Source organism: Rhodamnia argentea, chromosome 3 (assembly GCF_020921035.1).
Source record: "Rhodamnia argentea isolate NSW1041297 chromosome 3, ASM2092103v1, whole genome shotgun sequence".
Classification (NCBI taxonomy): Eukaryota; Viridiplantae; Streptophyta; class Magnoliopsida; order Myrtales; family Myrtaceae; genus Rhodamnia; species Rhodamnia argentea.
In genome coordinates, this window is record NC_063152.1 from 2,102,461 (window position 1) to 2,119,021 (window position 16,561).

The 16,561-nt window shown below is 37.9% G+C and overlaps 1 protein-coding gene across 1 annotated transcript; it reads right to left on the bottom strand.

Moving 5' to 3' along the window:
- Positions 1-10,500: 10,500 nt before the first annotated feature.
- On the bottom strand, positions 10,501-13,835 carry LOC115755007 (protein RGF1 INDUCIBLE TRANSCRIPTION FACTOR 1). The gene is made up of 4 exons (XM_030694237.2): positions 13,461-13,835; positions 11,720-11,794; positions 11,190-11,330; positions 10,501-11,087 (listed from the first exon to the last, which is right to left on the bottom strand). Exons 1-4 carry the CDS (start codon positions 13,662-13,664, stop codon positions 10,770-10,772), a joined length of 738 nt encoding a protein of 245 aa, XP_030550097.2. The 5' UTR covers positions 13,665-13,835; the 3' UTR covers positions 10,501-10,769.
- Positions 13,836-16,561: the final 2,726 nt, after the last annotated feature.

Genomic DNA, 16,561 nt, shown 5'->3' on the forward strand with positions numbered 1-16,561 from the left:
ATTTGTCAATATAATCCATCCATCCAATTTTGATCGAAACTTGATGATGTAAACGCCGACTATCTTACATGGCACAATAGACAAAAACGAGGAAAATATTTGAAAATTTTAGTTTTTTAAAAAAAAATTGAACTTTCTATTAATTTATTTTTTTTTCCTGTTTTTTTCTTTTTTCTATTGTTAAGGGCCAGCAAGGGACTGCCAGCCACCGGATGAGGCCTGGAGACCCCCGCCGGCCACTGGGCGAGCCTCGCCATCCAATGGGTGATGGGTCGGATCCTCGTTCACAAGCAGCCGAGGGCTGTTGCGAATAAGGAAAATTATCAACCGAAGAACTTCATAAGAAAGTCTGTGGCGAATATAGATCGAGACAAATCTGGGCCTGTACGATTGAAATGGGCCTTGGAATCGGGCCAGAAAGGACCAAGCCCAAACAAAAGTCCCACAAGTTTCAACCTGTCTTGTTGGGTTCTAACACCTAACTCCGGTTTACATAGTATACCGATGCATTTGCTTTTACCATATCAAACTAATTATTACTTCCATCTCAAATTATTCCTCCAAAACATTTTGAAAATACAAGAATGTTCTTTAATTTACCAACAAAATGTGTTTGATTTTTACAATTTGTAATTAAACACTCTTTAATGGTTTTCTTACTTACTCAACTTAGTAGGTATTTGCAAAAACCTGCTTTGTTCGCTTCTCTCTCTCTCTCTTGTTTGTGCTTTTTTTTTTTTTTATCGAGCAGACATGTGTGCCCATGCCTACTTCACTGAAACTAAAAGTGGAAATGCATAAGGTTTGAACATCTAACATTGTAAATTGGGATGGCATGGTCATTTACCTTAAAACTTCTAATTGAACCATCCAATATATACGGATCGATCTGAAAACTTTTTGCTCTTAACAATCACTCCAACCAATTATGCTCCTTCTTCATCCAAAACATCCATTTGTGCATTCTTCATTCGCGATACGCAAGCAAATTTGCGTACAACTCGAACAAACAAGAAATAATACACTTTTAAATACCCCACGACTTCCTAATCGCGCCATCTAAAAGCATTTTGCATGCCGATTCTCGACTACCTTTTTTTTTTTTTTTGGTTCGTCCAGCCATATTAATATTCTCAATTTGACTATAGGGACAGATCATCTATGTGCCCACAAGAAGTTAGGATGAAGGAGATATGGTATGGTCATTTTGGAAGATCATGTGGAGTAAGAATTGAGAAAATTATCTATTTTACTTCATTTTTATTTTTGTGGGTGGGGATCCAAAGGGCGTGGGTTGAACAGGGATATTCTTTTTCCAGGCAGGCAGTGGTTGAAATTAAAGAGGAGATGGTGGGGCAGAGACACTGAGGCAGGCCTAGGCTGAGTAGAGAGGGTGTCAGAGAATTTGTAGGGTCAAAGGTGGAGGACCAACAGTCAACCAACAGGTGGGTCTCTGTTTCTCTCTCTCTCTCTGCTCACCTTCATGTTACTCATTCAAAAATAAATAAATACAGATATAAATATATATATTCTTTTGTTTATTGACAAGTTCGAGCGCGCATACCAACAATTTTAGAGTAATTTCTATTTCAAAAGTGCTTTTAAAGTAGAAATCTGTTTGATTATACAAATTCATTTTCTACTTTTGAAACAAATGCTCCGGATGTAGTTGTGGAATCACTTGAAAAAGTAAAAAAAATTTACTTTTCTCTAAAAATTGATTTCGAGAGTAGAAATGTTGCCATGCGCGCTCGAAATCCATTCACCTTCTCTATATCTATATGTGTTATGTTATTTGGTGGACCAGCTATTCTGATCTAGCTCACAGCACAATTAGAATGGATGTGGTGATCTAACTCTCTGTCCCAAATATAAAAAAAAAAATCACACAAATTATTCCTCCCAACTTATAAAGAAGGTCACTACCACCACCCCCCACCCCCCGGCCCAAAAAAAAAAAAAAAAACAACTACAATCAATCCTCACAATTCTGAATCACCTTACTCACTTCACTGAATTTGGTTAATCGGAAAATGTTACATTGATTTTTTTTTTTTACTAAAATATGTGACATCGATGCGGGTTCAAAAAAAAAGAAAAACTTAAGCCGTTCGTCTTCTGCTTTCTTTTATTGACGCGCAAACTAGGCGAATTCACCATTGTGTGTGTATACTGATACAACAATGTCAGTTGAAGAAGCTATCAGTGTTGGCACAGCCGAACCCCAAGAGACTCCTATCAGTTTCATGATGGAACTAGAAGAAGCCATGCGCGGCACAACACGCTGAAATGGATCGTGCTCTCCACGGCTAATCTTCAGTGCGATGACTTCAAGTAGTTCCTTTGGAAGATTCGTCCAACCTTTCGCCATGATTTGAAACCTCATTTGTTGGAGCAGGCGCATTACAAATTCAAACCCACTTCGGATTGAAATTGGGACGTTCAAAGAAAAGAAACGTGAAATTTACTTACAGATATAGGATTTCCTCAAGATTTTTGAAACCCCTAATTAGAAACCACCGAAGATTATCAATAGGCACCTCCCCTTTTAAGCTCTATTTATTTCGCAAAAAAAAAAAAATTAAAAATATTTTTAAAAAATGGTCTCACAACAAGTTCTAGAACTTCAAAGTATTTTTTAAGAATTTTAACACTTAATTGAACTTTCACGAAAAGTTTTAAGAATTTCGAGTCCTTTGTATAAGATGAGTGTTGATTTTGAAAGTGAAAAGGTCAAGTCATTCTAAAGAGGCATGAACATGAAAGTAAGGAAGAAAGTTGTGGCCAACTCATGCATTACTTTATCCATGATTTGACTGCATTTCCCTTCGCATGTTCATGGCTTCACTCTTCAATACGTTCAAATGAAAGAGGCCAATCAGAATGCGATTTTTGCCAATGACAATTTGCTCGTGAGGAATTGCATTCATGATCCTAAATTTGGATGATTCTTTTAATTTAGCTTTCAACACACAAAAAAAAAAAAAAAACAAAAGATTGAATCTAGCATGTGTATTTGGTCCATGACCTTCAATTGCATTGTGCTTGCATCGCTTACTCTTTTTTTTTTCTCTTATGGCAATGTGACTGAAGTCGATGACGAGATGATTTCGTAACCTATTGTTGGTGGTGTAAAATTACCGCTCGTATGTTTATTAATTGGCCAAGGATGCAAGTATGAGCTGAAGAAGCAATCGGATTAAAGATAATAAAGCAGTACATTTGACCTCGACTTCAAGCTTATTTCAAACAAAGACTTTCACCTATTTGAAGGGCAAGTTCATTTTGCAGAAAATCAACTATTTGAAGAACATTTTTCTCGAAATTGATTGTGTCTATTATTTATAGGAATGATTTGACAAAATATATTTTCATCTGTCTTTTCATCAATATTTTTATCTTTGATTTTCCAGTGAAACAGACTCGCAAAAATAAGAACAGTTATGGTGTGAAAGCGGTTCGGGTTTGAGAGAGTGGTTCATGTGGAATGATGAACATTGGACATGAAGTTACTGAGATCATGGAAAGGAGGGAGATCATGGAAACATGGTACAATTAGAGGAGGGATTGCACATGAATTTCACTATTTTGTTGAAGAAGACCCAATTAAAATTGCAAATAGAAAGAACATATTGGAAGAAAACACGCTTAAATTGTGTCAAAATTTGCAAAATTTTCTGCCGAAGCTTTTCCTCTCGAAACAATGTCTTTCCATTTTGATTTTAATTTTGCTGTCAAATTTGTAATTTGTAAAGCAAATTCTGAAAGTCACTGTATTCAATTTCCATTTCGAGGGTCAATGTGTTTGTAACTTTTTTGTTTTGTAAAAAATGAATGATTTGAAAATATTTTTTTAAAAATGATAGTTTATATCTCTTGAAATAATTAATCAATAAAAAATATTTTCACTATCAATAACAATTTATATCTAAACATTTTCCTGGATGATGAAAATATTTTTTTCATTATTCGATTTTTAAGTGATATAAAAGATCATTTTTAGGAATTTTCTTTCAAATCATTTATTTTTTGCGAAACAAATGGAGTCTAAAACTCAAAAAGTGTTTAATTTCCAATATTTTTGTTTCAATTCTGGATTTGATTTTCTTTAACTTAGCATCCTTCATTTTAATTTCTATTTAAATCCAGAATTGTTATTTTAATTTCCATACCTTGCACTTTATCTTTCGACTAATTTAATCCATCTTTGAAAAACTTATTTTTAGACGAGTTTGATATCATTTTTTTTTTTTTGGCGAATTAGAATCAGAGAACAAGCTTTTGTTTGTTTTCTAAATTGCCTATTCGTCAAATTCACCTTAGGTCGATTTTTCCACCAATACACATTTTAAAGATACGAGATCCAAAATTACGAATAACTTAGGCGACAATTCCTGTGCGCAACTAAATTGCAGCATAGTGCGATTACATGATTGACCCAAATAATCAAAACATAACCCTTACATATCATTGGATATAGGTAATTTGCTGTTGAGGTATGGTTCATACCCCTCATAGACATAAAAGCACGGGGGTCTCACTTGAGGCTTCTATAATTTGAGCCCATACTTTTTTTCATTAATATATATACTTTTTTTCGTTTGTAATTGAGTGATATAACAAGATGTGTGAATGCTAATTATAGTGAAATTCTTTGCTGAATTTAGTCCTAGTTTAAGGGTGAACCAAGATAAAACTTTGTGTCTCGATTTCTTTTTCTTACTTTTATGCTCTATTTCGTTGTGATTGTGTGCCGAATCCCGACACTTGCAATAATATTATGCATGCACATAAAATGGACAAAAAAGCTATGGACAAAAAAGCCTCTTCTATTACTTATTTTCTTTTTTGTTTAAGCATTTGAAAAGTGGAGTGGGGAGTGTTGAGAAAATTATATTTGATTTAGAAGGAAACAAAAATATTATACTTTGTTGAAAAGACTTTGTGAAATATTTTAAGGATGTTATACAAATATATCTCTGCACCTCTTATGCTTAAAATGCTTAACGCATATATTCGAATAAAAGCAAGAATTCGTGGACAAAGGCAAACCCATATGAGATACTCATAGCATGATATATTTAAATTTTCATATAATCATCCTGTTGTTATAATCTTATTCTTATTTGATTACTAGGAAATTATCCCTCACTAACGGTCAATTATCTAGTTAGGATTTTGTTTCAAAGTTATATTGATTGTCCAACAATCACAAAGATATCCTTATAACTTTCTATATGAGAACTCTTGATTGATTGACAATCACTTTGTATATAATTTCCTTATTAGAATCTTGATTTAAGGATTATAGAATTTGATTGTATTCATGAATAGATCCTCCTAAATCCCTAATTCCTTTCTACTTCAACGGCTACTTGATCCTTTTACATCAATCAACCAACAACTAGTTTTGGAGATTGATCCTTGGATTGGTTCTGTCTAGGGGGAAGCTTGGAGACGAGGAGTTTATAAGGAGCACAAGTTCGAAGAGAAGCAAGGGAGAACAAGAGATCAACATCCTTATTTCAAGAGAGTTTCATCTGTTTCAATTATATACTTGAGCTTAAGTGAGATCTTGTGAGAGCTGTAATGTAGAGTATAGGTGTGTAGAGTAAGATAGTCTTGATAGAGACAACACTCGCTTCTGTGAAAGTGCTTGTGGCAATTACATTTTTATGTAATCCCACTGTTAGTGTGGGAGAGTGAACGTAGGCTTCACCAAAAGCCGAATCACTATAATCTGTTATGCATTGTCTTCTATTCTTTGCTCACCTCTATTTACTATCTAGTAGAAGTACTATATGGTTCTGTTAACTACATCCGCTTTTATCAAACTTGAATATTTTATTTCCGCATAACGTTATCAAGTTTGATCATAATCACATATTCATCCTCTCTAAATAATAGTGTTAGCAAACAACAGGGAGTGGGTCTTTAATATGTATTTTTTTGTTGTCGTGATTTTGACTCGTTTAGTTGGTTTAGGGTTAAATTTATTAGTCACAAGAATTTGGTGATATCAAAAGTAATAAAATGATTCATGTAGGCTCCACTCCATAATTAATAGGTATTAGTAAGGGTTTCCTTTTTTCGAAATTGAGTCAATTTCAATTGATCCCACTCATTCTTTCTTTCCTTTTCCACTCACTTCTCCCTCGAATGCAACGGTCCTATCAAAACCAGTTAACGTTGGCAGTAATCACGACTGAGGAACGAACCAAACTTCATGGCTTCGTCGAACCCAAGGAGAAGCTTTTCAAAGTCAAACCACCATCGAAGCACTTTGACACGAGAAGCCAAGAGAGAGAGAGAGAGAGAGAGAGAGAGAGAGAGAGAGATGCTTTCAGAGTCTGCAACTTGCAAAAGCTGACAATGGTGGAAAGGTGAAAGAGATGGGTGGTCTGTGTGTCATGAAAAGAGATGGGTGACAGTAATCTCTAGGGTTTTCATTTCTTTTTTGAAGAAGTTAAAACAACTGTTCTGATCTGTATTGGTGCTTCCCTTGGTGACTGAATTGACTTTCATATTTCTCTTCTTTAATTTAATTCAGCACACTCAGATATAGATATCTATTTATATATATTATCTTGTTCGGATATAATTTCCTTGATTTTCTAAGATTTGAATGATATTCTAAATTTTGATTGGAAAATAGACCAGTAAGGTTTCAATACGTTAGGACTTTAACTAGACATGTTTGAGCCTAAGGAGTACTTAATTGTGGATTTAGAAGTAGATACACAAAGGAGATTTTACTAGTTAAGGCCATTGCATTAATTAAACTGAACTGCAGTTGGGGCATTTTATCAAGTTGATTTAAGCTCAAAAAGGATGGTAAATTTGTTCGAAAGTTTCAACATTTAAGGCATTGCTAAATTATATTTGTGAAGAAAAATCTTCATCATTTGCATAATTAATTTAGTTTCTGCAAAATATAAGTGGATTAGCAAATAGGTGAAAGCCTTTTCTATTGAGATACGGCAACTTTCATATTCGAACTATAGCGTCTCTCACTCAGAATAACTTTGGAGGCCATGCTCGCCACGCTAGGAGTAAAAAAATTATCCCATGTGTTGAAATATTGTCTTGAATCGCTTGACAACGGGTCATATATGCTTTTTATATTCCCGTGATCTTCCTTCACCTAATAGTTTAAACTTATGAGTCTTTTAATCACGGTGAATGTGGGTGAAAATGGTATGCATAGATAAACAGAAAGATCGAATTCCCCATATTAGTTATCCAAGTTGTTACAATATACGGTCCGATATGGTTGCTTGATTGAATTTGTATTCAGCTTTAGACTTTTTTTTTTTTTTTTTTGCATTTTTTAGATGTTACGATGATTGAAGGGCTCAACAGATGTGCCGGTGTATGAGTTAAGAACTTTATTAGAGAAAGAAATAGTAGAGAGGAAAGATGTAAGCTAAGGAGTTGACCAGGGTCTTAACACATACAGAAGCACAATCAAGAATGTTCGTTGGCCCTCCTGCAACAGCAAATAAATGTTCACGTCCCTTCTCTAATGAAAGAATTGTTGCAAATCTTGATTATTTCCTGTACTATACCAATGAATTAATTAGTTCAACTGTAAGCTCACTCGGTTACTTATTAAAGTCGGGCTATCCATGTCTCAGTGTCGGAGATTTACCGGGATCAACTCCCGGTGTCACGCGTAAAATCAAACACTCAACCTTATATTTTTTGACCTAAAGAGTTTCTCGAAAATTAGTGTTTGAGAGCGGTAGTATGAAAACTAAGCATGCATTTGCTCCGTAGCCGGAAATAAATCTCGACACCTATCTGCTTCAGTATGAACATAGAATCATAGGAATCAAATTGTCATCGCCAAATTTCGTCCGTCCAGTCCATTCACATGCAAATAATCTCTTCTGCAAAGTTGGACTTCTGAGGTACCATCATGGAACCTTATTCTCTGGCCATGTCCTTTGACTTCATAGACACAGATGAGGTTCAGTCCCTTCACATGGAGAAAGCTAGTGAGCAAAGACAACAAGATTCACATCTCCCTTGCACCGATATACAAATCTGCCCTCCACACCGGACATGATTTCGGGTTTGATTTGCCTTTCGATTAGCAACCGTTGCTGATCGAATGCAACGAGATATGCAGCGTCCCGATCGCAAAGTTACTGCAACCTGATCCTACAATAATTAAGTGTGTTGTGCTTCCTTAGACTCAATAGAAGTCAAGAATCTGTAGGTCAAAATTAAAATCCAATTTACATCCTTACTCGATGATAAATCTAACCAAACCCATGTCCACCGCAGAAAGATCACGCATACACATGAACATATATGATCTGCATTTGTTTAGATGCTAAGTAGTTAGTTACATACAAAGAACCTAGTCAGAAAGATTCTTGACAACGAAATGGTAAGCAGTAAAACCCTAGCTAGCTTTGCTGCAATGGAGCAACAGATAAGAACAATGCAGTACCATCAAAGAGTTTAAAATAACCAGAAAAATCTTTTTCGAAAAAAAAAAAAACAGAAAGATGCATCATCTTCATCTCCACTTCATTTTGCCATCCAACCCCCCTCACCAATCCATTCACTCTAACCAAGAAATATGTATTTAGCAACCAAATGGGGGTTTCTCTTCTCGAGGCCAACCCCCTTGAAACTTGATCTGCTTTCCCTGTTATTCATGGGGTTTGCCTTGTAAACATCATCTGTACGGACACCATTTTCTATCCTCTTCTCTACTAATTTAGCTTTTGTTTTATGCAAAGCATGGAACACAGGAGAGAGAGAGAGAGAGAGAGAGAGAGAGAGAGGGTGAGGGAGAGGGTGAGGGTGACCGTACCAGAGCCACCGGGTCGAGGCGGTGAGCGGCCAGCTAATCTGCCTCCAAAGCGATGAATGATGATGGCAAGTTTGAAAAGAGACGAGCAGATTAGCTGTTCTTTGTACGTAACTAACTCTCCTGTTCAGGGCATTAGGGTTTTGGTTTTGCTTTATTAAAAAAAAAACTTAGCCCATCAGAATTTATTACTGTTCTTGTAGGGGATGAGTGCATTAGGAGTCCGTAAAACTTGTCACGAAAGTGTAATTTAGTCTTACAATTTTCAAAAGGAGCAATCAAGTCCTAAACTTGCCACGAAAGTGCAATCACATCCTAAAACTTTCAAAAGGTACAATCAAGTCTTAAAACTTGTCACGAAAGTGCAACTAAACCCTAAAACTTTTAAAAAATGCAATCAACGGAAGGTCTTGATTCCACAAATTTGACAAGTTTTAAGACTTGATTGTACTTTTTGAGAGTTTGAGGACTCAATCGCATTTTCTATCAAGTTTTAGGATATAATTACATTTGTTTGAAAGTTTCAAAATTCAATTGCACTTCTATTACAAGTTATAAGACTTTTAATGCACTTATCATGTTCTTATCGTATCGATTGAACATGAGTCGCGGTCGCGATGGTCGGCGATGGTGGCACTAGTCGGCGGTAGTGGTCGGCATCTGCGGTGGCGATGGCGGTCGGCGGTGATGGCGGTGGCGGCAGCGGTCGACGGCTGGTGGCAAGTGGCGGTGACAATTGGCGGTATGCGGTGACCGCGGCAACGGCAATGGTCGGCGACGACGATCTTCGACGGTGGTCACGGTGGTCGGCTGCATCGGCGGCGATCAACGACGGTGGCGGTGGTCGGCGACCATGGTCCTCGGCGGTCGGCGGGTGGCGGGGGCGATCGGTGGGTGGTGGCGGGCGGCGGTAGCAACGGTGGTGGTAAGTGGAGTGACAAAGTTAAAAGGAAAAAAAAATTAGTTGCATTCCGGAAATGCAACTTTCCAAAGTACCTTTAAAGATACTTTGGATTAAAGGCCTTTAGGGGCATTTGGAAATACAATTGCATTTTCTCAAAGTTGAGCAAAAAACGAACCAAACGCTATTTGTATTTGGCCAAAGAACTTTAAAGCCCCAAAATCCTTTGTAAATGTTAAACCAAATAGGCTCGTACTCTCACTCTCTCACTCACTCATTGCTTTTCTCTCCCCCGTGAACTCGTTTCATCAATGCACTGTTCCCTAGATTTGCAAGAGAATTTTGTTATCGCATGTGGTGCTGCCATTCTCAATCGCAAGCACCACCTTCCCCCTCAATCATGTTAATTCATGTTGATTAAATGGGTTTTCGGCCAAAACATTATCGGTTTGAACACATCTATCTTCGACGCATCGCAGCGGCGCTCATTCTCTTATAGCAAGAAAACGCCCTCTATGCCACAATCTTGATCAATGTCTGCACCAAAAGAAGTGTCTCGATCGAATTTGAAGCTTTCCACGAAATCTAAGATTTGTACCTCTTAAAGCGCATACATAATTGATAACCCTACGCATCCACCATCATCCGGACCGCGACACATTGTTTTAAAATGGGGTGGACGTTTTGCGAGATTCGTACTTTTACCATACCGATTCCCCTTAACTTCCCATGGAAACTATGGTAAATTTGAAAAGAAAATGCGCAGGAGCGTAGTTTATATCAGAATACATTGTTGAATGTTTGACAAATAATATTACATTTATCCGCGCGCAAACCCCATTACATGGTATACAAAATTGGCGGAATGATCAAATCGGCCGAAGTTCTTCCTCTGTTTTTCCCCCCACCTCGGTTCAGTAATTGGAATTGCAAGCGCGTTCTCCGCTCGAATACAATATAAAAGAAACCCCGGAAATCGCAAATTAAGCACCCCATCACACCTTATATTGAGTCACTCCTAGTTAAAAGCTTCAACGTTCTCTAGGAAAAGGGAGCTCTCTGTGGAGCACTCTTTCTTCTGTTGCTGAGGGAGAGAACCATCCCAGGGAGGAACCCGCTGCCCTTCTTCTTCTTCTTCCGGATCGAGTGTGGATCCTCCGACGACGAAGAACCTGCTTTGTACTGCAATGGGTTCTCCAGTATGGAGTTTGGAGTGATCTGGCCATCTTCATCAGCGATCTCCGACGAGGAGCTCTCCATCCTCAGCCCCTCGAACTGCGAGATGGCGAAATCAGACTCGTCGAACTTGTATAAGATGCTCGACACGTCCTCCCCGGCTTGGCACACCAAGTAATCAACCTGGATATCGTTCACAGGACAGAAATTTAAGGTTAAGGGCTAGGGATATTGAATGATCTTCGAACTTGTAAAATTTTTTGACTTTTTCTTGAGCACTTATACCTTGCAGGAAAGTGAACAGAAGCGGAAAGGCTCTTGGAGAATGCGGTCGCAATTGACGCAGAAGTTGGTGGATCCTTTGCAAGCTCTTGATTGTGCTCTTTGGCTTAGGAATATCACCTTGGCACCGTTGATTGTATAGGGCTACCATGATAATCACACATCATCAAAATGTCTCTTTTTTTTCTATGCAATCACTTTCAATTTTCAAAACATCCATGGCAAAATTCGCGTAAAAAAAGTTATTACGTTCGTAGTGTTGTATTTTTTTTTTTTTTTTGTAGTAATCAACAGGCGCCTCAAGGACACTCATGTATTCCAATAGACTGTTTTTATAGAGAACAAAATTAACTATGGAGACGACAGACAAAATTAACTAAACTTTGCACAGACAATATACTAAATGAGTTCGTGAATCTATATTTTATGCATTTTCTAAGAATTAGGATGTTAATTTAACACCTATCATCATAGCCATCCGACTCACTTTCATTTGCCGAGTCAAATCGGTTCACCAGTAATGGATTGCATACCTGAATGTAGGAGCAGTCGATCAGCTTTTCCAGATCTCCCAAGCGAATTACATCATGATAGACGTATCGCCTCACCTGTCACAAAAGTCTTATTTCAGTATAGTGAATGGCACTATCGTATGTCGAAACCGTCACTAACTTATTCAAATGGTATGTGATTTAGAAATTACAGATCTATTTTTGAGTATATGCATTGACCAGCGTTGAGTGACCTAATTACAAGAGGAGAGATTCTATGAAGTCTGAAGAGAAGCAACATGATTAGGTTTCTTTATAAGAGTTCGCTCGATTTCATATTGTTTACTCTTCTTCACTATCTTGAAAACACAAGCTCCTGTTCTTAGTAATAGCTAGTCAGTAACCTGGGGATCTTGTCGGCAAAGTGCCATTTGAAAACCTAGTTGAAAACCCATCGCTAATCCAATGGAAGGTAAATCGATCACTAGTCGAGAATTTTCGACACCCCAAATGAACATAAACGCGCCCGACTACTGCAATATTCGAAAAGTCAAAGAAATTATTGCCCCTATCGAAATCGCCTACAAAAATGAGAACGAGGATGAGAAAGGTCGGCTCATAAGAAATCACAAACTTCCTTAATTAATTTTGGAACTGGTGCTTTTAGGGCATCCGTTAACAAAATTCTCCTGAAAAAAAGAGGTTTATAGAGTATTCTACCTATCTGTAATCAATCTCAACCTTCTTCCTTGTGCAGTGATGGCATGGATCAAAACATCAACTAATGATAATTTTGGACTATGAGAATGATGCATCTCCACAATTTTTTTTTTTTTTTGCTAGGTTTGGTTGTCACAGTAGTCCTTTCTAGTATATGCAGGCAATGTGCACCAAGCAAAAAAGCAAGAAAAGGGCAAGAGAGAGAGAGAGAAAAAAAAAAGGTATGGAGGAAGTGAAAAGTGATGGGATGGCATCACTGCCAACTTCAATTATTGGTGAAACGAGGCAACAAACCTTCCATGCTAGGAAACAAATGTAGGCATCCTTCCACCACATAATGAGACCAAATTTCCTTAATTTAATGCTATAGTACTTTTGGAGGAACTGAATTTGGGAAAAATAAAAAATTTCCGGTCAAACTTGCACTTGCAGTAAGAAAGCTACAGCTCAGGAATGCTTTGCAGGGCAAAATACATGGATATGAATAAAGAGTGGCACAAAAACAAAAAAAAACAAAAAAAAGACCAATTTATGGATGGCCCCAACATATGATACCACGCATAATCTTCACGATTAATCTGGGACAAAACGATTACTAACCACTTTTTTTTTTTTTTTGGTCCAAAACGATTACTAACCACTTAAAAACTTAGATAGAAGTGAAGAATTCAAAACCATCATCATGTTCAGTCTGTTTCTTGAAAGGAGAACAAAAAAACAAACTAGCGGTTGATGAGACAATGCACGGGCAAAGTGGAAGATCCACTAGCCAAATGATGTGAAACTCAGCAAGTTTGGACCGACCATGCAAATTCATAATCATTTTGAATCCCTAGCAGCGCTAGCTAGGTCTAAGCTGACAATTATCCTACATTAACTTTGTGAGTAGCAGGCAAGGAAAATTTCATCAGCAAGAAGAAGAAGAAGAAGAAAGATAACCAAAGTGCTGCAGGAAACAGTATCTGTCAAAACCCGAAAAGCAAAATTTGGGAGAGAACTAGTGAAATCCCGCGCAGACAGCACAAGAGATTTCTCAAGTAAAGCGAAGGGCTTTCGTAGATACCTGAAGGAGGGGGTGAGAGGGGTGAGAAGGGAGGCAGTGAGGGCAGATGCTGAGGCAGCAGCGCAGGCAGAAGATGTTCTTCTCGCTCTTCCGCCGATCCTCGTGGAACCCGCACACCCCGAAGAACCTCTCCCCCATCAGCCCCTCCAGCCACCCTCTCCCGCCCGGTCCCGCCTCCTCCTCCTCCTCCTCCTCCTTCTTCATCTCTCTCTCTCTCTCTCTCTCTCTCTCTCTCTCGCTATGAGCAAAGGATGAAGTGGAACCAGAGAGGGTCAGATGAAGAAGACGCTGCTCAATGAATGCTGATGTGCTCCTCCTCCTCTCCTTCTCCTTCTGCTTTGACTACTTTTACTTGGGAGTGTACAGGAACGTGTGCGTGTGCGTCGTGCGTGCGTGCGTGCGTGAGTACAATATTATTGAGGAGGGATGCGGTATATGTATGGCTTTTGCTTGGCAACTTTTGCATCATATGCCCTTCTTTTTTTTGGAGAAACCCTAGCCTCATTTCTCCGTATTTCTAGCTGGCTTCCCCCCACACCCCCTTGGTCTTCTTGCGCATCATACCGTATCTGGCTACTGCATCCATGTGGAGAGAGTTTGTCAACCGAAAGTTTTACCTGGAAAGAATTCGGCGCGTAGCCACGACAAAATAGAGAGTAAAATCCAAAAAGAAAAATTCAAATTTATTCTGATCTACTAACAAATTAGGGGCTACACTAGTAGGTGGTTTTACTATAATTAGCACATCACATTTCTATGTTACATCACTCAATTACAAGTGAAAATGAATATATATAACTATAGTTATTCATTATTTAAGCCCAAACTACCAATAAAATATGGGTTCAAACTATAAAAGTGATATGGTGTTTAGATGGCGCTGTCCCCTTGAGATCTCTCTATCCGCTTGCCGGAGAGTGCGATTCCGGTGCTTTCCTGTCAATAAGAAGTGTAAACCGCACCCCAAAACATAGATAAGTGATATGGTGATGGACTGTCATTAGGGATATAACAATATGGTAAAGTCCATATGTATACTTTTTCAAAAAAGCATATATGATGCTAGCAATGTTTGAGCCAATCCTTGTTAAAGAGGTTTTGAAGCAATTTATGTAAGCCGTGAAAACGACACCCCAAGATGTCTATAGCTAAAATCTAGAACACAATAATAGAGGAAAGATGGATTTGCATAGCTGATTCGGAACCCCTCATTCTTGATACGGAATAGCTACGTGTTTCTCCTCTATTGTCATCTATATCATTGGCAAGTCTGCCTTTCGGGATTCACTTTTTATAACTACTCCTCATGTGAGTTATTTGTGCATAGGATTAGAGGATAAACTTTGGTACTATTTATAAAGTTTTCAGCCACAAACTCTCTTATCACGAGTCGAGCTTTACTCGGTCCACAAAAGCCAGCCTCATATTAAACTAATGAAAAATTTTTATATCTTACCTTAACCAACCTCGTAAAATGATAAATTTCAACCTCACTTAATATAGTCCACAAAAAAAAAAATTCTTATAATTTAGGCTAATCCTATATCGACATAATCGAATTCTCTCTTTTTGGGATCATTCCGCGTTGCTTTTCTGAAAGTAATTCAAAAGCTTTGTCCTTTTTTTCTTGTTATTGAGATTGTTCTTCCCACGGTCTTGATTAGATAACCTGTGTCCTAAATTAAGAGCTTTCTCTTTTCTTGCATGTATGGTTTACATCTATTTGCGGTTTGTAGAACCTATACATGCATTGGACAATTGTTTGTTTATGGCTATTGTACATTGACCGGTGGATAGGTTGTATTCTCTAAGATTTAAGGCTGCACAGGGGCAAAGGATGATGAAAAGATAGTGCTTTGATGAATTGCGACGGCAAGGTACGATTGACATAACGTTGAAGGTTGATGGGTTTTGGAATCTCTAACAAAAAATTTGTGATATATATTAGTGTGTCGCATTGAGGATATTAACCTTTGCGGTTTTCGCGATATCAACCTTTTCGAAATATCTCTTTATCTTCCGTTTGATGGCAATTGCAACTATCGCAATAATTGTTGCTAATTTGCTATTACTTCGGACTTTTAGCGGCGACTAGGGTCCTTTACCTGCAATTTGCTATAATTGCCGTTGTAACTCTTAGCGACTTGCCCTACAAGTACAATGGCGATCGTGCAACCATGCTACATCGTTTAATGGTGATTGATTTGAATCGACAAAGGTCGTAAAAGGGAGTTCTTTATTGGCGGTCCTCTCTACATATTACCTATACCTAGTACTAACAGTTCATAGCAATTACTAAGAAAATTACCCGACCTATACACGGCTTCCACGATTTTGTATATTTCATTGTGTTTCTCCCGAAAAAACGTGAGCGAAATATAGTTTGAAATATGAATCGATGAGTAACTCGACAAAGGTTGCGAATAGGCTCTTTGTTGATTGACGGTCCTCTCTATATGTTACTTATACCTACTATTAATAGTTTACAGCGGTTACGAAAAGAAAAACTACCCAAGCCATACACGGGGTTACGCGATTTATCGCTACTTATTTACTATTTCCAATCACGTCGACTCCACTACCCGATGGTCGTTGCTTCCACATTGTAAGCATCAATTGCACTATACATTTCGAGTGCAAGAACGCTCGAGTAGCATTATATTTGAAAACCCAATTCAATTTCTTCTTTTTCAAGAAGCATCGAGTATAGAATTCGTCGAGATTTTCATTTTCGCCGTATAAAAACCACGCTCTAAAAATTCGGAAAAAATAAATAAATAAAGAAAAGGGTGACCAAAATTAGTAATGTCATTACATATAACTTCAACCAAAATTGAACAAAGATTCCTAGAAGTGTGCAAAGGCTACGCCATACTTTTGCCTGTCGGGAGAATATGGTCTTACTAAATTCATCGAAATCTGAAAATTTGACATTATTCGCGTTGGGGAACTCGAAACCACCAAATTGTATGCTTTGTTGTCTACTCACTTGGGGAGGCGTGTCTTCTTTCTTTAATCACGATATTCATCCCCGATCAAACCCCAATTATGGCATGCATCGTGTAGAGATCTCCACCGTCGATTCGAACCGATTTTCACAT